Source organism: Bicyclus anynana, chromosome 1 (assembly GCF_947172395.1).
Source record: "Bicyclus anynana chromosome 1, ilBicAnyn1.1, whole genome shotgun sequence".
Classification (NCBI taxonomy): domain Eukaryota; kingdom Metazoa; phylum Arthropoda; class Insecta; order Lepidoptera; family Nymphalidae; genus Bicyclus; species Bicyclus anynana.
Window position 1 is genome coordinate 7,479,482 of NC_069083.1, and position 22,847 is coordinate 7,502,328.

The window sequence follows — 22,847 nt, forward strand, 5'->3', positions numbered from 1 at the left end:
GGGGCAAGGGTTTTCCATGCAAACCCCCTATTTCACTCCCCTTTCTAATATTTACTCTGAGGCACAATTAACCGCCCTCTTTAATAAGACGCGAGTATATTCAAGTGGGCGGATAATTGTGCCTCTGAGTATATATTTACATGACACTAAAGCTCAAACAACTTGTTTTTGTTTTTTAATTTTTATCGTTGTTGACAGACAGACGTCTGTCGCACTGTCTGATTGTCTAGGCTCTAGAACGTCTGAACCAATTTTAATATAACTTTTACTGAAAGATAGACGAGATTATTGAGCAACATGCCTATACTGTTGCTCGTCCTATTTCTTCCTATTTATCCTGAAAATTCATGGCTTCCGAGAGATATTTGAAAAAACTTAAATTCACATGTTACCTAAAAACAAATAAAATACGAATTGGAGCTACATTACACTCTTAGACTCTAAACCGTGTAGGGTCCTTTCATGCCAGAATAATCCATGGTTCCCGCGGATATGTAAATATTCAAAATTCATAATATACATATGTATATTTCAATTAGGCTTACTTTACAAGCACTTTCGAAACGTCAGGTAATTAAGTATTATTTAATAGGTAAATATTAATAAAGATAACGGTGATAACAATAATTGGTCGAAAACTTAAAATTACTAGGTAAAAAACTGAAATCTATTCGGATTCGCAGTCGTCCTCTAGTAAGATAATAGTTTATAATACAAGTCTTATTACATAAATCAAGTTCCCACTGAAAACATAGTTGAGGAAAACACCGTTGGAGTCGATAATCCACCGGTAAATGATGACCAATGACGTAATTACGAAGTACAAAACAATACAGCTGCACGTAAAAGCCATAAATCAATCATGTTCACGAATCATTGTCCTAAATTCACGAAAAATAGCAAAATTCTTTCCCAATGAACGGCCATACATATTCTAATTATAAGCCGACGATTCCCGACGTAGTTTCTTGGCACTCCTCGGAGACGTGTATTTATAAGCGACATGCTGAAAATATTGGTCCAGTATCAATGGTGAGTGAGTGAAACTGGCGCCTGTTTTGCGAATTTCATTGTTTGGTATACTTCGGTGCTCGCGTACAGTTCCCAGTGTCCCGTGCTACGAAAGTGCTGTCCGCATGCGTTTTTTGTCGGAGTGCAGTTTCGACGAATTCGTAATGGAAAGTGGAAATGAATTTGAGGTAAATTTTACGTTATATTTAAAAAAAAAAATCTTTGAAAAGGTAAAGGTTTTTTTTATTCTTTACAAGTTAGCCCTTGACTATAATTTCACCTGATGGTAAGTAGGTAATGATGCAATCTATACCTACTAATATTATAAAGCTGAAGAGTTTTGTTTGTTTTATTGAACGCGCTAATTTCAGGAACTACCTACTGGTCCGATTTAAAAAATTCTTTCAGTGTTAGATAGCCCATTAATCGAGGAAGGTTATATAGGCTATATATTATTCCCGTATTCCTACGCGAACGAGAACCACGCGGGTGAAACCGCGCGGCGTCAGCTAGTTTAAGATACAAGCGCGCGAACTTGTTAGGAGGAGGATGAAAATCCACACCCCTTGCGGTTTCTACATGACATTGTACCGGAACACTAAATCGATTGGCGGTGGCGGTACGTCTTTGTCGGCAGGGTGATAACTAGCCACGGCCGAAAGCCTCCCACCAGCTTGACCTGTACCAATTAAGAAATCCTTAATCGGCCCAGCCGGGGATCAAACCCAGGACCACCGTCTTGTAAATCCACTGCGCCACAGAGGCCGTTAAAAGAAAGTCTTCTGTTGGTTTTCTGTTTATGGATTATGGTGCAACTTTTAGTGCAGCTTAGATAGGTACAATGAATTGAGGTGTATTTCGAGTGTCTATTATATCTAAAGTTACCCGTGAGAAACAAGAGCGTTTAGGTATTTATAACAGGAAATTCAAAAACTTCTTGAAAATCATTCAGTGCCAAGGTAATGGGAACTTTATATTGTAGTAAGAATTGGTATCTAGATAAGTATATGTAGGTAATTATATAATATAATATATATAATATAATTTAATAAGATAAAAAAAAATATGATAAGAAATATAAATACAGACGATGACAAATTAAGTACCTATAGGTAGGTACTAATCTAAGTATTAAATACATCTTAGTTATTCTTACATAATAGAATAGTAATAAGGTAATAACCAATAAATAAGAGTAGGTAATTTAAATATCATCATCATCATGAACAACCCATATTCCACTCACTATTGAGCACGAGTCTCCTCTCAGAATGAGAAGGGTTAGGCCTTAGTCCACCAAGCTGGCCCAATACGGATTAGCAGACTTCACACGCGTAGAGAATTAAGAAAATTTTCAGGTAGGTAGATATGCAGGTTTCCTCACGATGTTTTTCCTTCACTGTTTAAGACAAGTGATACTTATTTAATTTCTTAAAATGCACACAACCACAGAAAACATATATACAAGACACAACTGAAAAGTTGGAGGTGCAGGAGGTGCAGGCCTCGGACTTAGGAGAATCCACCTGCCACTTGGCTACAGGACCGGTTCTCTATATCTTCCTACTCTCGTACTCAACGACACATTCAATACGATGTAGCCAAATACAAAAACAAACAAAAACAGGGCTTTCCGTTGCTTTGCAATTAGGTACAAAGAGGTATACATAGTCGCTCTACAAGTGTAAGCTTCTTGCTCTTGACAAATTCATCATCATCATCATCATCATCATCATCATCATCAAAACCCAAGTTCGGCTCACTACTGAGCACTTCTCTCAGAATGAGAGGGGTTAGGGCCACCACGCTGGCACAATGCGGATTGGCAGACTTCACACACGTAAAGAATTAAGAAAATTCTCAGCTACCTATCCAGTTTTCCTCACGATGTTTTTCCTTCACCGTTTAGGAGACGTGATATTTAATTTCTTAAAGTGCACATAACTGAAACTATGCCTTCTAAATGGAAGACAGAGGACATATCCACTGGGCTATCACGCTATTATTATATGTATACTAGCGGACGCCCATGACTTCGTCCACGTGGAAGTCGATGTACCCTACCCTACTCATTAAGGCTGTACACGCGACGAAAGCTTAAAAAATGGAGTACCTTCTTCCGTTTTCCCAACATTTTCCTTCACTGCTCTGCTTGATCGTAGCGTGATGAAAAGTATACTATACCTGCCCAGGAGTATGAAGAATAATTGCACCAAGATTCGTTAAAAATCGTCGAGTAGTTTTTGTTTCTATAACGAACATACATAGTTATTTTGGAAATATATTTCATTTAAAGATTTATTATAAGTATAGATTATCAAGTAGCCTAACCCAAAGACTATCATAATAATCTGGCAGCTAAACCAATGGAGATTCATTGGCTTACCTACAATATATTTTTTAACTGACCCGAGCTAGCCCGAAACCGAGACTTCTATCTTATGAGGAGAATATAGGTACCTACCTGTGGGTATAACTGCTGAAGCGATAAATGTGATTAGGTAAGCGAATTTTCTTAAGAATGCAATTCGATAAAACTGTAAGTACGTTTTAAACGTAGTTATCGATGTACCTACTTAGTTCATTACATTTCTTTTTGACTTCGATATCTCGAATTAAATCTTACCGATAATAATAAATAATCCTGGGACTAAAATAAGCTACGCACCTAAGTACTTACTAACCTACACATAGTCGTAGGTATGCAATAGGTAAGTAGGTTACCTAGTAGATTCTTAGAATCGTGGCTCTATGTACCGGGAAAGCCGTAGATTACGAATACGAAACGATACAGGTACGTAGGTATATGTTACCAGCTATGATTGGCACGGCAAATGTTTGATTTTCACGTAATGTCACGTCAGACGTGGTAAATAAAGTTAGATAAAAGTAACGCACTCGAGGGGCCGGGTGCGACAGTCGACGCATGCGCGGTGAAGGTGGTGGTGAACGCGAGCGATCTTCACTTGCCGTCCGCCGACATGACCAGCCGTCAGCTCCGCCGGCTGGCCGCCCTGGGCCGCCCCGGCCTTCGCTCGCAGCCTTGCGTCTGCTCCCGCCGTTACAGCCAAGTGAGGCCCGTCTATGTTATAGAGAGACCTGTGAGTGTCCCACTGTGTTACGCTTTTACATGTGCCACCGACACCGAGCAACCGTGACCGTGACTTTGACTTCGGCTTTGCCATCAACCAACCAACCTTGTGATCAGCTGTTGAACAAGACTAAAATTTTCTTTCAGAAATGGCGCAACTCGGCACCCAACTTCTATGCACTTCAATCTATTGATATGAGGTAAGAAATCGAACTGCCTTTGATTCCTCAATTCATTCTAGAAGATATGCCAAGTGGATCATTTGTTATATTTGCAGTAATGCGAGAAGTGTTCTAATAAAAAGCAATTGTTTTTAATGACACACATCGACTCCTATTGATCTGTATCGGACGTAACAACTTTAGTATAGACGCCGTGCGCCGAGACCCCATTCAATTCACCCCTGACATTTAAATGCACAACCTATTTATATCTACATGTGTCTACGAGAAAATAATAATAAGAATATTGATATCATGTACAGTTACATGTTTCACTTTTGTATTATAATAGGTATCTCTCATAAGTGATTATAATCTAATGAACATTATGTTAACATTTCATGGTGCAGACCCTACTCATTCGTGCACAACTTAGACCCAGCGTGAGTACCAAGGGACCACTGCATGCCTTTTTTGCGCTTCCATTAAAAATATTTTTACTGTGGTTTTACTGTTTGTTTAATTTTTACTGTAGAGCTAAGAAGTGATTTTAGTATTATAATAGCTAAATTATATGACAGTAAATTAAATAGATCATTAATGGTTAGGTTAGTTATTTAGCTATTAAATATCTTATTTACAAAAATATAAATAGTTTAAACTGTCACGAGGTAACGCTTACGAAAAATCAGCTCGTAGAAAATTTTACATTTTCACGCGATATCCTTGAGTTTTTTCTATTGTTGGTCGTCACCCAAAAACATCAAGCGTCAGGTGATTGATTCTATAGAATTGCAACGTCGCAGACACACCCGTGTGACGTTTCAAATACTACCCACATGCCACATATAATTCGGTATAGTGTGACGAAGTGTTTACAGAACACTATCTATCGATGCCTAAAAATAAATTTACTGTGACTAATCTATACGAAACCTATTTATCGGTGAGATGTTAATTGGCTCATCACGAGCGTTTCAGGTCGAATGCATGACACGCTTCTATACCATAACTGATTACTTAGATAACGCAAACAAAAGAGCTGTAATGGCATTGTTAAACCAAGATAAAATCAATGAAGTGAAAACCAGTCCATAGACAAAATCACATGATTGATTTAAAATGAAGATACTTTCAATACGTATCTAAATCGTTAATTGGTTTTTAAATTGAATGTTTTGTGCAATTTTCCGTAACTTTATAGCGTTATTTGTAGCGCTGTTGATGATGCTTTATCTTTAACCAGCGAATTTCAGAGAGTGCATGGCGTAAAGGTTATAGTTATATTCACGACTTAACGAGTTTGTATTTTACTGTGCAGAGTTCGTGAAGGATCCCACAAAAATGCCGACGATGTGCTTTTCGATATGTTCAAAAACGACGACTCGGGTCTGCTGCCTGTTGGAAAATTTTTGGCCGTAAGTATGATAGTCCGGGATCTGTTGAACATTTTTTACAACAGATTGCTATCAAGTAAACTTTTGATAAACTACCCTCCTGCCATCTTGTATCAATAACGAGATTACTAAAAGTTGTTACCAGCCAGCTGTTTTTTTACTGTTGAATGATAGTTAGAATTTTCGTAAATAAAAAAGTTGATTGTCTCATTGAGATGAAGCTACTCACGAAAAAAATCTTGATAGTAATCAGTTGTAAAGAATGTTCTACGGATATAACTCCCTGACTATAATAAGAAAATTACTGGTAGAGGTATCTTATATGATTAACACACAAAAAATTATGACGCTACCTAATAAAATTTCGAGTTATCATTAAACTAACAAATGGCACCTACCGCAACGATGTACGTTGAGATGGCGTCATAAAGAATGATTTAGGTAGATACTTTTTGTATTGACTTACATGTGAATATATATAAGACTTTAGTGTAAAGTCTCAGGAAAGATAAACTTAATAAAAAGTTAATAAAACAATTCAACCGACTTCCAACACAAAAATTAACTAACCCACTAAACAAAAACTCGTATGTGCTACTTTATGATCAGTTTAAAAGTGGTGTCAAGCCTTTGAATTAATTCAAGCCGTTAAAATTACAAAATTGCTGTAGTTCTTTCAGAAACGGCTTTAATTAAAACTCGACACTGGATTGGCTAATTGATACTATGGGACCAATGAAATAATAGTGATGACAATGATTTATGCATATTTTAGAGAACATAATAAGCATTGATGTAGAATAGACAGAACAGAATAAAGATTTCTATAAGAATAGGGATCGCGCTGCCATTTAATAATCTAGTCCATGGTGATTTGGTGATAGGTAACATACTCGTATGTTAAGATGTACTGTGATTTTTGATTGATCGATTGTTATCGCACGTTCTATTTTAAACCTATAGTACTAAAAAAATAATATTGTCAAAATATACGAGATATCTTCTTTTGGCATTGAAATTTTTAACAATTTATAGACAATTTTTTTTGTAACTGCATAAGACAACGCCCTGTTACAACTATATATAAATAAAATAAATAAAAATAAAAAACCATTTATTCTCCGATTTCTTTACGTTTCATTTTTGTTAGTATTGTTAGTATGAAAAAAAAAACAACAACAACTAGGTATAGTAAAATAAAATTAAAAACGTAAAAGCTATAAATAGCCCATAACCTTCCACATTTACAATACCTTACTGTTAAATTCAAACCAAATTTATTAAAATCGTACTAGTAAATAATAATAATAATTATTATTAGTTGCAGCTATTATAGCGATATATGTATATAATTAAGAAGACCTATGTAACATTTTATCTACATGTAGGTACCTACCATATTCTGGTAAAAGCAATTAACAAACTATTGAAAAACAAATCGTTAATATTACAGGCCTTGAGGACAACAGGAATAAGAAAGAATGATCCTCGTGTGAAAGAAGTCATGCATAATCTATACAAGGTTCACAAAGAATCAAACTTCGAAGGTGGATCACCTGAAACTTTGAAACTGGATCGGAAGACATTTAAAGAAGTTATCTCGCCAAACATAGTGTTAATTACTCGAGCATTCCGAAGCCAATTCGTAATTCCAGACTTTCAAGATTTCATAAAAGACATTGAGGAGATGTATTGGACAGCCAAAAGCATCACTGATGGTAAAGTGGCCAGTTACATTCCACAATTAGCGAGGGCGAATCCGGATAATTGGGGTGTAAGTGTGTGCACCATTGATGGACAAAGGTTTTCTATTGGTAAGTACTAAAAAGATATACGTCTACATTTTGTTTCCATTCGCTGATTGGTCCTAACAACGCAGAAATCAACTTTAATCTTTGACGCCTAGTGCTCAATCAACCATTATACTACAATGATCTAGCAGAATTTGTTCTGTTTCTTTAATATATTTGGAGCTTTCGATGTTTTTATACCATTACCATTAAAAATATTAAAAAGTTTCAGTTATAGTCAGGGATCTGTAGAACATTTTGTACAACTGATTACTATCAATTAAATTTTTCGTGTACAGTTGGTTAGTAACAACTTTTAATAACCTCGTTATTGATACAAGTTGGGAGGAGGGTAGTTTATCAAAAGTTGTAACTAACTAGATGTTTTTTTACTGTTGATTAATTAATAGTACAAATTAACAGCCACAATGTCCTACAAATTGCGTGGTAGGTACATTATTTCGTTCCGACGCTCAGAAATTTTCATTTCTATTATTTTAGTTTTTAGCTACCAGAATCAAGAATTTTCGTAAATAAAAAAGTTTATCGTCTCATCGTGATGAAGCTACTCACGAAAAATTAACTTGATAGTAATTAGTTGTAAAAAATGTTCTACGGATCTCGGATTATTAACTTTTATGCCTTTTAAGTATCTATTACTGTAAAACATGTAATATTCTTTGATATTAAATAGTAAAATGTCTTCAGGTGATGTGAACTTGCCATTTACTCTTCAGTCATGCAGTAAACCTCTAACTTACGCGATGGCGCTCGAGACATTAGGACCCGAAGTAGTTCACCAGTATATTGGCACTGAACCAAGTGGACGCAACTTCAATGAACTCGTCTTGGATTATAATAGTACGTATTCTGCAGATAACATTATAGATATTTATACTCATTTACATAGTTGCATTTAAAAATAGTCTGCTTAGAAAGTGTATACACAACTCCAGATGTTGCTACGATATGGTTGTTTACTTCCACGATCACGTGCGTTTACGTACTCGTTTTGCTTGTAACTTCCGTTGTTAACTGAAGTTTGGTCGATCGGGGTAGAGGTGAGTAGCGTGTGACTCAGAAACTTACCCACCCCTATTTAACATCCGTCTATAAACTTTATGAATAAATGATTTCTATTTACCCCCCTACATCATAAGTTATTAGTTAATCGCTTGTTTGTGTTTGTCTCTAGCACCGTAGCACCGGTTGAACCGGTTTGGGTGCAGTTTTCGATTTTTATTTATTGTAACGCTTCCCTGCGAAGGTACGTATATTTATCAAAATCAGATCAGCGGTTTAGAAGGTACTAGACGGTTCCCGTTCCCGAAGGAATTTGGGGATAAAATATAGCCTATAGCTTGCTCGATAAATGGGCTATCTAACACTGAAAGAATGTATCATATCGGTCCAGTAGTTCCTGAGATTAGCGCGTTCAAACAAAGAAACTCTTCAGCTTTATAATATTAGTAAGGAAATAAGGATGGGGTGTGAAAGTAGGGAAAAACAGTCGAAAATTTAACAAGTAGGTACTTGATTGGGTTATCAAATGAAAGAGTGTATGAGAAATTGGCAGTTGAATGATGTAAAACTATTTTAGCATTTTATATTAAATAGTCATTACTTTCGGGGATTATTTAAAATTTATACATGGTTTATATGATTTTTTTTCATTTTACAGTGAAACCTCATAACCCTATGATAAATGCTGGGGCAATATTGGTGTGCTCATTACTGAAAACACTGGACAAACCAGACATGACTTTAGCGGAGAAGTTCGACTACGTGATGTCGTTTTTCAGTCGCCTGGCGGGCAACGAACTGTTGGGTTTCAACAATGCTGTATTTTTATCCGAGCGCGAGGCGGCTGATCGCAACTACGCTCTGGGATTTTACATGCGCGAGCATAAATGCTATCCTGAGAAGACCAATTTTCGGGAATGCATGGACTTTTATTTTCAGGTTCGTGCATTTTTACTAACCCTGATAATAAACAATGTTTCTTTTTTTACATAGGTATTAGATTTTTTTTTCGGAAAACGGTTTGGCTTTGTTTGGTTGTAATATTAAGGACAGGTCAGGTGTAGGTATAGACAGCGGCGCATTTTGTGTAAATCTGAAGACGCCTTAGCAAAGTAGATGTAGTATCTACTTTGCTAAAGCGTTTATAAAATATCACCTGTCTGTAAGTGGTTGCTAAGCAAGGATTTTTTACTAAACTGGTTTCGATGTCCCACGCCTCCCCCAATATCACTTTAAATAATTTACCAATGCGTTTCTGCTGTGCTATCGTTTCTTTAGTTTACACACATAAACGTAGTTGTACTGTCTTAGGTACTAATCCAACCTACTCTCTTCTGTAAGGCTTAGTTCGGACTACTTAAGTATTTTAGTTGAATACGAACGATTTTTGGGCGGTAAAGCCAAAACTCGTTCTTACTCGACTAAAATATAAAAGTAGTCCGAACTAGGCAAGGCAATACATACGAGTACTTTGTCAAATTAGGCATTGTGTATAAATGTGTTTATTTTCAAACAAAAATAATAATTAAGATATCCGATTCATTTTGTTTCAAGTCGTAATTTAATTTAAAATGATAATAATTAATTTATATAATATTTCACAGTGCTGTTCAATGGAAGCTAACTGCGATATAATGTCAATAATGGCCGCAACTTTGGCTAATGGCGGCATTTGCCCCATCACCGACGAGAAAACCCTGCGACCGGATTCAGTGAGAAACGTATTATCCCTGATGCACAGCTGTGGGATGTACGACTACTCCGGCCAGTTCGCCTTCAAAGTGGGCCTGCCTGCAAAGTCCGGGGTGTCAGGAGCCATGCTGATTGTTGTTCCAAATGTCATGGGAATTTGCACATGGTCCCCACCGCTCGACCCGCTTGGTAATAGTTGCAGAGGCTTACAGTTTTGTGAGGTGAGTTTGTTAGAATTATCTTTGTAGTCACACTCCTCAGACGTACCTTCCTATCGTACATCATTTTGTTAACGTATCCAGTAATTAGAGCCGTGATAGCATAGGGAATATGACCTCTGAATCCGATTCCGGAATGGGTTCGAATCTGGTCTGGGGCATGCACCTCCAACTTTTCAGTTGTGTGCATTTTAAGAAATTAAATATTACGCGTCTCAAACGGTGAAGGAAAACATCGTGAGGAACCCTACATACCAGAGAATTTTCTTAATTCTCTGCGTGTGTGAAGTCTGGCCTGGCCTAACCGCTCTCATTCTGGGAGGAGACTCGAGCTCAGCAGTGAGTCAAATATGGGTTGGTAACCGTATTCAGTAATTAATATTTTTTCATGTTGGAACTTAATATAACGCCTCATTCCCTTAGGGGTAGGAAGAGTCACGTCCTTCCACTTGCTATGATTCTTGCATATCTTTCTTGCTTCCATTCTCATTAAATCTTTCATGCAAATTCGTCGATTGACCTTTTTGAGAATGTCCTGTATTTGGTCCAGGAAAGTTCGGTTTGGCTATCTATTCTCTTTCAACATTTCTCATTTATATTCGTCTTCCAATCCTAAATCCCTTTTGTTAGTCTTCTTTCATTCATCCTCTCGCATGCATTTGTCGGATAGTAGGTATAGTTATTACTTATTGCCAATATATTCGTGTGTTATACGTAGGCATTATTAATTTTAATCTGTCTACCCATTTCATTCCAGGAACTGATCAAGCGTTTCAACTTCCATAAATATGACAACATTCGGTACGCGAGCCACAAGAAAGACCCGCGTCGTTACAAATTCGAATCTACCGGACTGAGTATTGTGAACTTGCTGTTTTCAGCTGCGAGCGGCGACCTGAGCGCACTACGAAGGTGACTTTAAGTTAATATTCTAGACACGTACTAGTTTATTGGATTTGTAAATACTTGTTGAGAGGTAAATAAACTTATTTGTATATTTATCAGCACGCCGCCCGATTCTCCCGAAGAATCTCAACCGTCGGAAAAACCTACGACTGAATAAAAATTAATCAAGTAAAACAGTTGCTAGATGATGGTTATTTTTATCAGCCGCTAAAATCATATAAATGTACTTATCTACTTATCGTTTTTAATATAAGTACTTACTTACATATTTAGTAATTCTTATTCATTAATCTACTCTTATGTAATCACATTATTATATTTATTTCTGCAGTACCTACATATTTATTTACATGTAAACTAAGCATATGCTTATATCCCAAATCTTAGTTTACCTACATGCCTAACTTCAAGTACTGGATGCTTTCGATGTTGACTACTAGAGTTTGGCTAATGAAAGTACTTAGAGACTGAAATCGCACGGCAAATTCAAAAAAAATATCTACTAAGCTTTTTAAAATAACAATTAAACAATGAAACCCTATCTGTGTGAAAACATTACTACATATTGAAAAAGCAAATTAAATTGCAATTATCAAACTTGAGTTCTTTTGGGTTATTTAAATATTTGCACTGGGAACGCCCTCCATTTTGTTTTAAATTTGCCAATCGATTTCAGTCTGTACTTTCATTAGCCAAACTCTAGTGATCCTTGTCCTAAGTTTAAAATGTACCTCTATTTTATATAGGCACCATTTATCTGGCATGGACATGACTCTGTCAGACTACGACGGCAGGACAGCGCTGCATTTGGCCGCAGCTGAAGGGCATCTGGGTTGTGTGGACTTCTTGCTAGCGCAGTGCAACGTACCCCACGACCCGCAGGACCGGTGGGGCAGTCGGCCCCTCAACGAAGCAGAAACATTCAACCACGCTGCAGTCGTCCAATATTTAAAAGAATGGGAACTGACTCACCCAACCAGCAAACTGCCTGAGAAATCCAACACGGTCGATGACTTTCTCCACGTGAAACCAGATGCCGACGACGCGGTGAAAGATCCCAGCATCCAAGAAATTGTATCCAGAAATGGTGAGAACAACAAGTAGTAAGAGCGAAGTGTACATGTGAAAAATCTGGAATTTTCAATCAAATATAGGTCCTTGTATTTACCTATTTATTCTACACATAGAAAACTGTTACAATTGTCTACTTAACGTATGTACCTTTTGAAATTAGCGGGACCGCTGAAAGTGGCGTATTTGTTGTGATGTTGAGGAAACAGGGCATGTTCATAGTAAGTTGTTCAATTAAACCTTAGTTATGAGAAGAATCTCTAATTACTTAATAGAAATACATATGATAATTACTGGAGATTGCTCTGCAATTAAAGCCTCTAAATGTTAGGTAAAACAGTAGGAAAACAAATACTTACTGTATGTGTACCATCTATTCAAGAATCTCACTGTAAGCAGGTACCATAAATAAATCATTTTGTCTCAGTATAGCACAAACCATTTTTTGATTGTGTCTGTGATTTATGTAAATATTATTTAAGTTGTACTGAAATGTATTAAGTTTTTGTACTATTTATTTATTATACTGAATTTTATTTAATACAATTATCCAAAATTCTCAATAAGACAGTTTAAAGAGATCATTTGTATTGTTGTTGTACCAGGTAATAGGTGTATTCACCTACCAATTTTATCTATCTACATTCAAAGTTTATGAAACTTTTTTATCACATTAATTTAAATAAACTATATAATGATTATGCATGAGTTCCTTCACTATTTACTAAAATATTTTTGTAAGTACATTCCATACACATTAAATGTTACTGTTACTTATATGAATCTTTAACTTATATTTATAATAAGCATATTGCCAAAGAGGAAAACAAATGTATTAAATTTTGAAGCTTTCTAGTTTCTATATTTAATTATTACTATATTGAGTCAATGCTAAACCAAGTTATTCAAACTGCATAATCTAGAGTGATACACAAAATCACATGACTTTTGTATGATTACATACATATACCATGCACAAAAGATGCATTTTGGATACTTTAACTTAGTATTTGCTTTTAAATGGAATAGCATTATAATTGGCTTTTCTATCTCAATGTGACAATAATATAAAATTAGTTAACTTGTGTGGTAGAATAATAAATATAAAAATGTTTGTATTGATGTGTAATGTCAATTAAATTGTTGATGTATTATAAATGTGTTTTAATTTATTCATTTCTAGCACGACTTTCTAGTAAGACTGAATTAGAATTGTCGTTTTTACAAGTATAATAAGTATGAGTTTTTAAAGAGCAGTTACTGTACCCAATTTTTAGCATCAGAACAGCTGAACAGAATATAGATGAAATTTATCATAGAGATAGAGTACTATTAGTATTTCAGATATTTTTGTTTTATTCTTATAGAAACAGAATGATAAAAGTGCTGAGAGGCTGAGCTCAGTTATTTTTTTATAAATGTACATATATAAGAATCACTATCTAGTCCCAAAGTAAGTAAACTACATAGCCTGTTAATCTGAACTAATTTTATAAAGCTAAAGAGTTTCTTTGTTTATTTGTTTGCTTGTACACACTAATCTCAGAAATAACTGTTCAGATTTGAAAATTCTTTCAGTGTTAGATAGCCCATTTGTCGAGGAAGGCTAGAGGCTATATATTATCCCCATATTCCTACGGGAACGGAAACCACGCCGATGAAATCGCGCGGCGTCAGTTAGTAGTTAATATAAAAAGAGAATTTGTTTTATAGAAATTGTTGATATAATCATAATGAGAAAACACAAAGTCAAATTTTAACTACTTTATTCACTTATTTTAAATCAAATGTGTAAGTTGTAATGCTAAGTTGATTTTTCACTAACAGAGGATTGTACTGGTGAATAAATGATGCCTAATAGTTTACAATCTGCTTCCAAGAGAGTTAGATCAGTAGTTGAACCAAGAAACCTTTGTGACAACTCCAAGTCTTTTATCTGTAGTCGAACTCTTGCACCTCTTACATATTCTTCTCCCCTGGTTGTAGGCCTTGTGCATACACAATGAAACTTCCAACCAAAATCAATGTACAAGTCGTCTTCAACAACATGAAATATTTTTCCCGTAACAATTTTATCTACTGGGTCGCCAAGCTGAAAGGAAAAAAATTTATAATCACCAAAAGATCTTGTATTCTTTTTTTTTTAAAAGAATATTTGCCATATAATATATGACCAATATTTCCGTTCCCCTCCAACTAGTCGGGAAAGACTGTGCTAGGAGTGAGTATGACAATAGACCAACAGGGCGGGGATCGAACCACCACCCCTCGGTGATGAGTCCAACCGCTCTCAGCGTTGAGCTATCGAGGTATGAAATAATGATGTCATTATAACAACATTGTCATTTGATAATGTTTTCAAATTTTCTTACAAACTACTAAAGATTTCAATTAAGTTTTGCAATATATGGTTTTTATTACAGAGATGTTTATTTTGGGTAGGGTTAAGACATTTTATAAAGTAAGATGCAATTAGACGATAATTTTGTATAAGTGCTTACTATACTTAAGCCTAATTTGTTAAGTTGTTTGTTTTTACAACAATATATTTGAACAAAATATGTATGGTTGTCACAGAATACTATTTTTTATAAATTAATACTTGGATTGACAGCTGCTAAAACTGTAATCAGGTTAAATGGTTTGGTCAATTGCCAAAAGACAACATTCGGTGTTTTTTTTTACAATTAGCACACAAACAATTAGCACACAAAATTTATTTCAGCAGCGTTGTCAACTGATCTCAGGTTTGCTAATTAGCATAGTTTTAACGTGCCACTTACGTTCCGCGTATAACCTATCTAACTCTTTTTACTTCTAACATCATTAGCCCTAAACAGTAAAAGTATCATTAATCGTGGGTACTTACATCCATAAGTTTTGAATTCCTGAGCAGCGATTCGAATGTCTGTTTCTGTTCAGGCTCCTCTTTAAACAATTGACTTTGTTTGTCGTAAGATTTAGCGAAACCACCCATCTTAGTAGAAGCATCTTCTACTCCAGTTGCGTCTGTATTAAAAAGTCTCATTGAAGAACACAAATTGCGTTGATTTTTGAAAATGATACTCCGTCTGATATTACTGCACATTCTAACACTTCCAAACATGATTTCTATAAATTTCTTAAGCAATAAATACCTAATTTATATGAATATTTTAAATTTGAAACTTTGTGATCAACTTTGTTTACTCAATTTAATTTAATTCCAAGGATTTTTAAAATAATCCTTATTTTGTAATTGTAATTTGTAACCTCAAAAATAAAATGTCAATGAAAAACACAAACAAATCACTGTCAACTGTCAAGTGTTAAACGTCATGTTATGTGTCAAATTATAATCATAGAGTAAATTTGGGTTTTTCTATACTCCGCGCCACAAAATAAGTCCCGTAGATGCAGCGCTAACTCATTATAATAGTAATTGGCAAATTGACAGCGCCTTAAAGTAATGACAATAAGACCACTTATTGTCATTACTTTAAGGCGCTGTCAATTATATTTCAGGTTTCAGCCACGGGACTTCTTTCTCGGCGTGGAGTCTATATACCAATTTATCGTATCACTACACTACCCGACCCGACACCTACTATGACCCGACCCGATTTATCACCAGGCAAATTATACAAAGATGGGCATATTTTAAATGGCTAATTTAACTTCCATATTATCCTTTTTGTTATTATTTTGCTATTATTTCTTATTAGTAAAATAATCATATTCTTTTTATTTGTAAATTAGATGTTTGAGTTTAAGTTTGAAAACTTGAAGTGGTTGATAGTTTACAAATAAAAAGAATATCGAAAGTAGGCTATTGGACAGAGCTACTATGATTGGACTTATGAACATGATAGCGATAAATAACATAGAATCCAAAGCTGATTTTAAACCAAGTCATTAAAAAGAAAAATGTCAAAATTTCAACACGCATCGCAAACGTCACCTCTGTCCATGATTTTTGATAATGTTAATTTTAATGGTTTAAATTAAATAAATCCTGGACAATGACTGAAGATCAAGATGTTAAAGACTCACAATCGGGCTCGGACAGCAAAACATTTGCAAACAAAAGCAAAGACAAGAAAGCAAAGGCTCATCGGCCGCTCACTAAAGTGATTTGAATTTTGACATTTACCACAACATTGGCAATATTATTGCTTTTCTAAATAATTCTTTGAACGTACTTTCAGATAATATTGCGACGGCTACCGCCTACTATGACTGAAGAAGCGTTTTTGGAACAAGTGTCGCCTATACCAGAACACGATCACTTCTACTTTGCCAAGCCTGACCCTTCACTTGGCAATAACGTTTACTCCAGAGCATATATAAATTTTGTGAATGTTGAGGACATATATCTGTTTAGAGATAAATTTGATGGTTACGTATTTTTAGACGAGAAAGGTAAACAAAATCTAGAATTAATAAATAATATGTTTTAAAATGTCTCATGGGTGGGGCCTGAATTAATGAAAATCACTTGCATAAGAAATATATATGCTTTATAGAAACACACAATGGTAATAGATGGAACTGGTTATACTATGGTAGTACTGGTTACAATAGGCTAGTTGACCCTTTTCTTTTTAGTAAAAAATTTGACTCTTGAAGAAAATAAGGTTTTTATTTGAATAAAAGGTAACACATAAAGTACCATAATAATGTATGTATGTTTGCAACAAAAATCAAGGATACCCATCTTTTCCATTTTTGTTGCAAATGGATTCAATGTTAGGAGTAATTTTGGTCCATTTTTAACCTTAATTCTGACTCTGTATCAGTTATCAAGCCACTTTTATGTAAATCTTGTGGCGAACAGGGGTTCGCATACCCCACTTTGAGACACCCTGTACTAGATTAAAAAAAATCATTTTTGAGACATGAATAATATGAAAATTTCAATTTTTAAATATGTATTTATTTGACATTACAAGCTAACATGCTGTCGGTTATGATGATCTATATTGCAACTGTTTTATGACTTCACATTAATTAATTCTTTACCAAATGAAGCATTTGACGAAATATTACTTAATAATTAGTTTGACATTTAGTACATCAAGTAATATTGCGACATTATAAAATGGACAACAGCATTTTTGATGTTTGGAAAATTTGTAAAAAATACATGATTTATAAATCAAGTTTTATAAGAAATCCTTAACTTTTATTAATTGATATCAATATATTTAATACACTTACTCCATGTACTACACAAAATTAATATTGTTTATATTAAATTTGATATAAATCAAGTATCCTTCATCTTTGCCTTCAGCTGCCATTGTTGGCATGTCTAAGATGTAATAAATTTTGTCATTTGTTGAGTAGTTTCTCATTTCTTACATCATACTTTAATTTCTATACAATAATGTAATGTTTATAACAATGTTTGTGCCAGATTAGCTTTTCCTTAGCAATTTCTTTTATTCGATAATACCAATTCACTGTAAAAAAAAATTGAAAATGGTCAAGCCATTTGTATCCTCAAGCATTATGAGAAGATTTTCATATATTAGATAAACTACTGATGTTTAGACTTTAGTTTATTGTAAATTAAGTTCTTAATCAGATTATTGTACTTTGACAGGCTTGGAGTATGTGGGAATTGTAGAATATGCACCCTTTCAAAGAATCCCAAAAAAGAAGAAAAAGAAGGATCCAAAATGTGGAACTATTGAGAGTGATCCAATATACCAGGAATTTACTGAAAACCTGAGTAAAGATCAAGATACTGAAAATCAACCAAAACTGGAATATTCATACCCTGTCAACGATGGTAAGTTTAAGACTTTTAAACTTCTACCTCAGAAGAGGTACCTTCTAAGTAAACTTGGTTAAATTTTAGACTGCATTGTCCCTTAGGTGAGATAGCAGTCAAAGGCTAAATTGAATGATGACAAATTTTTGACGGCCACCATTGCACTGTGGTAGTGGTGGTGGATTTACAAAACGGAGGTCCTGGGTTCAATCCCGGCTGGGCTGATTGAGGCTTTCTTAATTGGTCAAGGTCTTGTGGGAGGCTTCGACCGTGGCTAGTTACCACCCTACCAGCAAAGACATACCGCCAAGCGATTTAGCATTCAGGTATGATGCTGTGTAGAAACCTATGCATTCATCATAGAAAAAATATAAGTACTGCAGTTTGTGACAGAGCTGGTCTAGGGAAGTACTACCATTTATTCCTTTGTGCTGCAAAGTGGCAGTGCTATGTACCCAATTTGAAGATTTAAATTACAGGCACATGAGAACCATGACACATGCACTTAGTTTCTGTCATCAGGTGTTGTTTGTAAGAGGATGCTTCAGTAATAAGACCTTTTCATGTTATGATTTATATCAGGTGGTTGTCTATCACTGTAAAAAATAACTGACTAAAATTATATTGAACATAGCCTGGTGGCAATGTTGCCAAATTAACTATTATCACTTAAATCTATAAACATTGACCTCTTAGAAAAAAAGGATGCATAATCATGTAGAAAAATTTCACTTAAAAACTAACCAATTTTGCTTTGACAGTCTTAGAATTATTGCTAAAGAAAATTATACCTAAAGGCCTTTATAATTATAGTCCAATATTTAATAAAATCCCGAATTCAGAGCAAACTAAATTGATTGAGTTTAAGGTTGAATTTGCAAATGTGACTACTTGAATTGAGTGCCAAGAAGTTGTGTTTGGCACTCACTGAGTAGGGACGTTTTTGGTCGCTGATTGTGCATCCACTTTTTAATAAGATCAATGGGTATAAATAAAAGATTTCTTCATTTTTAGCAAATGACAAAAAAGTCCAGTCAACACCTTTACTGGACTATCTTGCTGCACGTAAACTCGATAAGAGAGGTAGAGATGAACGCAGAAGGAGAGAAAATGACAAACGTAAAATGAGAATTGAAAGAAAATGTAAAGATATGCCAATAAAGGTATGATGGTATATATATTATTTTTATAGTCAGTCTTGGATTTAAGTTATTTTGCTTATGATTATCCCAAATTTTAGGCTTCACTGTTTGGGTTTGGTTGTAGTGATAAGGCACACAGACATGCATTGATGTGTAAAAATGACTTAGTGTGTGTTTGCAGTGATAATGCTCCTTTAGTGCTATGAGCACAACACACACACATGCTTGGTCTATGATCTTACCTACATCAAAGCTAGACAGGCTTCCCAGAATAATCTGATTATATGATCTTTGTTTAAATAACGTGATATCTATAAAATGACTATGAAAGAGGCTATTTTTATCTTTCAAAAAAAAGTTTAAACAATCATTTTCGAAAATTCAATTTTTTTCAAGATTAATTTATTTCAATTGGGATTAGTTTACAAGCACTTTTGAGATATCACGTTATTGAAGCAAAAAGGAGACATATTTTATACCACTTACAATAATAATTTTATTAAAAAAGAACTCTACATAGAATTATATAATAATTAATTTTATACATACTAGAGAACTGACGACTTTTCTGAAGATGATAATTGTGCTGATGATAATGAAAGTAACTACAAAAGTAAAAGAAGTTTTTGGTATGGCGAACAAAGAGTTTATCATAAAAGTAAAGTCAAATACTCATCTGCTAATGCTGATCTAAGAACAACACATGGTTCAGATGAACTTATCAGTAGTGATTCAGATTGGGACAGACAATTTCCTGCTTTAAATATGAAAATTCATAGCACATTTACAATAACTTCAAATAAATCTTGCAATAAGAAAAATGTACAAGATGCTAGTCACAGAAGTGGTGGTGACAATAAGGTTCAATATTTATGTTCTGTTTGGGACTACATTACTTTAACTTTTAACTTGCTTTTCATTACTATTGGGGATTAACGAATTAGTAGTTTAAAAGCTTAGAGCCTTAGATAGTAGAACAGCAAACATTACTATTTAGTAGAGTACTTAGTGAACACTCATTTCTTGGACCTTCATTTATGGCATATATTCTAATTCATCATAAACGAATTTTCATGTTTGATCATAAATTTATATTATCTCCCAGGAGGATGAATATGGTGAAAGTGATGTAAAGAAAATAAAACCAAGAGATGGAGAAAAAGATAAATTGAGTAATGAGAGAGATGATGACGGTAAAAGTGAAAACAAATTGAGTGCAGTTTTTGAATCCAAAACCTACAGAGAACATAGAAAAATTGGCGCCAGCACTTTGATTGATAAAAAGAAAAAGATAGATGGTGACAAAAAAGACGGCTCAAACAAAAACGAAGATCCAGATGATGACAAATTTGCTAAAAAAGAAAAGCGTGACAAATTCAAGGAATCTCCACGTGAACAAAAAAGCAAGAAATACAGTGATACCAGAAAGGAAAGACTAAAACAAGTGGAGTTGGGAAAATCAGACAAACAGTCAGCAATCAATAAAATGATGTCAACTGAAGGCAAATCTAAATCATCAAATTATGATGACATCAAGCCATTCACTCAATTGCCTCAAGTGAAGACTGATGATTTGACAAAGATTATTGAGGATTTAGACCGTAAGGTTAAACTAGATGATGATTTTAAATCTCGCAAGGAATATCTTCATGAAAAGTTAGAATTAATTTCTAAACTAGATGATGGGGACATTGCTAAAATGAGAAGAAACAGTCTAGATTCTGGTGACATGCCTCGGGAAGAGATCACATTAAAAAGGCAGAACTCCCTGGATGACCGCAGCAAGTCTACTGATAGAGAGGGATCAGAGGAAACAGAAAAGAATGAGAGTATTGACCGTCGCACTGAAAGGAGAATAAGGAACAAGGTAACATATTTCTCTTCCTCATTATTTTCTTTATTTTTCATGATGTTTGTTATTCTAGTAAAACTGTGTACTAATCACAGGATCATAAAGTATGTTAGTAATAGCAAATTTTAACTTAATTATGTTGTTTTCTAATCTAGAGCCTGCATAGTTATCTATATCCATATTATAAATGCGAAAGTAAGTTTATCTGTCTGTCTGTTACCTTTTCACGCCTAAATGGCTGAACCAATCAAGATGAATTTTGGTATAATGCTAAATGGGACCTTGGAGCAAAACATTGGGTACTTTTTGGCCCTAAAATAACATTACAAGTGGTGAAATAGGGGTTGAAAATTTGTATGAAAGTCCTTTATTTTTAGAGTTACAGTTTTTAAAATTTGTTCATCAATCATAAAAAAACGAAATATAATGTTATTCAAGAGTTTTTAAAATTCAACCCCTAAAGTGAAAAAGGGGTTACAAGTTTACATTGATTTCAACGCGGACGAAGTCAAGGGCGTCAGCTAATTTACAATATTTGGAAATTCGATCATTTCTATAATGCTAACAATTTACCTGCTTCCATTCAATGCCTGGTGTAAATAATTTCGCAGGATCGTCCGAGCCTAGTTATTTATCAGCCAGGCATGGGCAAGTTCAGTAAACAACGCCTGGCAAAAGAAAAAGACGTGCCGCCAACAAGCAAAACTATAAACGAAAGCGAAAAGAAAGACACTTGAGACAAAGGCCACGAAACCCGATACTTGGACATCATTCAACGGAACCACCCTGACGCTGGCAACAAAACGGGCCCTTGCAGATGTAGACGAGGACTCTTGAATGTGCCAACTGAGGGGCCCACTGTGTGACCTTTACTCAGACCTGTTGTTTTTTATTGTTAATCTATGCTCAAATGAATGCAACTTCATTAAAATCAGTGTAACAGCATCAAGTGCTATTTATTTCCGCTTTGTGACCGATTTAGTTCAGTTTTGTTTTATTTCTTTTTTTTAATATAATTCATTTTAAATGGGATACATTATTTTTTTTTTAATTTCTAGCTTACAACAGTCAACTAAAAAAGTCAGATAAGTATTCCTGCAGCGTAGCGATGTCCCTAAATTTAGGTGACAGTTTTGATTCAGATAATAGTAGGGGAGCCCGGGATGCGAAATTTGCAGTTCCTAAAGCGTCATGGGGACCGATTGCATTTGGTTGATTAAATTATAGGAAGAATAGGTTATTTTTTTTTTTTTCGCTTTTAGCGATGAAAAAATACTACAGACTTTAAAAGCAATTTTTATTACTTTGGCTTACTGAAATTGTCAGAAAATTAATAGGTGTTTATTTCCTTCAAAATAAGTAAAAAAATAATCGCGCTCGTAGCTCGAGAACTAAAATATAAGGGTTTTATTTTGTAACTTTCTAACCCACTTATTCCTTTACGTTACGCTCAAATCCTTGGATTTTCGAAATGCACACCTTTTAGCTATCAATTCACCTACCTTATCTTAATCCGACGTGCTGGTTGAGTATTTCTGAAGTTTGTTTTTTTTTTGGTTGCCCTAAACGTATCCACCAATATTAAAGGCTCATACTTGGTGGAGGTAATCAACAACGTGAAAGTACTCCCTTATGTTTATCTGCCGCGCTCGAGTAACTGCAAAATTCCCCTCTTTGGCTCCCCTACTATAATGAAATGTGAAATGAAGACCGCTCTCCCTTATGTAAAAATAAA

The 22,847-nt window shown here is 34.7% G+C and overlaps 3 protein-coding genes across 10 annotated transcripts; 2 read left to right on the forward strand and 1 right to left on the reverse strand.

The window, feature by feature from the left end:
• The first annotated feature begins 835 nt into the window (after positions 1 to 835).
• Positions 836 to 13,526, forward strand: LOC112051064 (glutaminase liver isoform, mitochondrial). Of its 8 annotated transcripts, none has more exons than XM_024089527.2 (10): positions 836 to 1,032; positions 4,250 to 4,302; positions 4,674 to 4,706; positions 5,585 to 5,681; positions 7,114 to 7,474; positions 8,159 to 8,311; positions 9,132 to 9,412; positions 10,078 to 10,386; positions 11,141 to 11,295; positions 12,036 to 13,526. In XM_024089527.2, exons 1-10 carry the CDS (start codon positions 916 to 918, stop codon positions 12,391 to 12,393), a joined length of 1,917 nt encoding a protein of 638 aa, XP_023945295.2. In that variant the 5' UTR covers positions 836 to 915; the 3' UTR covers positions 12,394 to 13,526. The 8 variants fall into 8 exon arrangements, with proteins under 8 accessions (XP_023945295.2, XP_023945296.2, XP_023945300.2 ...); XM_024089532.2 differs by lacking the exon at positions 836 to 1,032 and adding an exon at positions 1,039 to 1,199; XM_024089529.2 differs by lacking the exon at positions 836 to 1,032 and adding an exon at positions 3,756 to 4,112.
• Positions 13,527 to 14,109: 583 nt separating this feature from the next.
• On the reverse strand, positions 14,110 to 15,657 carry LOC112051068 (28S ribosomal protein S28, mitochondrial). The gene is made up of 2 exons (XM_024089541.2): positions 15,230 to 15,657; positions 14,110 to 14,452 (listed from the first exon to the last, which is right to left on the reverse strand). Exons 1-2 carry the CDS (start codon positions 15,464 to 15,466, stop codon positions 14,165 to 14,167), a joined length of 525 nt encoding a protein of 174 aa, XP_023945309.2. The 5' UTR covers positions 15,467 to 15,657; the 3' UTR covers positions 14,110 to 14,164.
• A 596-nt stretch (positions 15,658 to 16,253) lies between these two features.
• Positions 16,254 to 22,144, forward strand: LOC112051067 (regulator of nonsense transcripts 3B). The gene is made up of 6 exons (XM_024089539.2): positions 16,254 to 16,469; positions 16,548 to 16,761; positions 17,948 to 18,136; positions 19,133 to 19,281; positions 20,366 to 21,127; positions 21,724 to 22,144. The coding sequence occupies exons 1-6, from the start codon at positions 16,362 to 16,364 to the stop codon at positions 21,847 to 21,849; spliced, it is 1,548 nt and encodes a 515-aa protein (XP_023945307.2). The 5' UTR covers positions 16,254 to 16,361; the 3' UTR covers positions 21,850 to 22,144.
• Positions 22,145 to 22,847: the final 703 nt, after the last annotated feature.

Bases quoted from the DNA above. Each gene is read 5' to 3' on its own strand.
- LOC112051064 (XM_024089529.2), top strand. From the start codon at position 3,993: ATGACCAGCCGTCAGCTCCGCCGGCTGGCCGCCCTGGGCCGCCCCGGC. The intron at 9,413-10,077 runs GTTCGTGCATTT...AATATTTCACAG, and splicing joins GCATGGACTTTTATTTTCAG to TGCTGTTCAATGGAAGCTAA. The intron at 11,296-12,035 runs GTGACTTTAAGT...TATTTTATATAG, and splicing joins GACCTGAGCGCACTACGAAG to GCACCATTTATCTGGCATGG.
- LOC112051068 (XM_024089541.2), bottom strand. From the start codon at position 15,466: ATGTTTGGAAGTGTTAGAATGTGCAGTAATATCAGACGGAGTATCATT. The intron at 14,453-15,229 runs GTAAGTACCCAC...TTTTCCTTTCAG, and splicing joins GGAATTCAAAACTTATGGAT to CTTGGCGACCCAGTAGATAA.
- LOC112051067 (XM_024089539.2), top strand. From the start codon at position 16,362: ATGACTGAAGATCAAGATGTTAAAGACTCACAATCGGGCTCGGACAGC. The intron at 16,470-16,547 runs GTGATTTGAATT...ACGTACTTTCAG, and splicing joins CTCATCGGCCGCTCACTAAA to ATAATATTGCGACGGCTACC. The intron at 19,282-20,365 runs GTATGATGGTAT...ATTATCTCCCAG, and splicing joins GTAAAGATATGCCAATAAAG to GAGGATGAATATGGTGAAAG.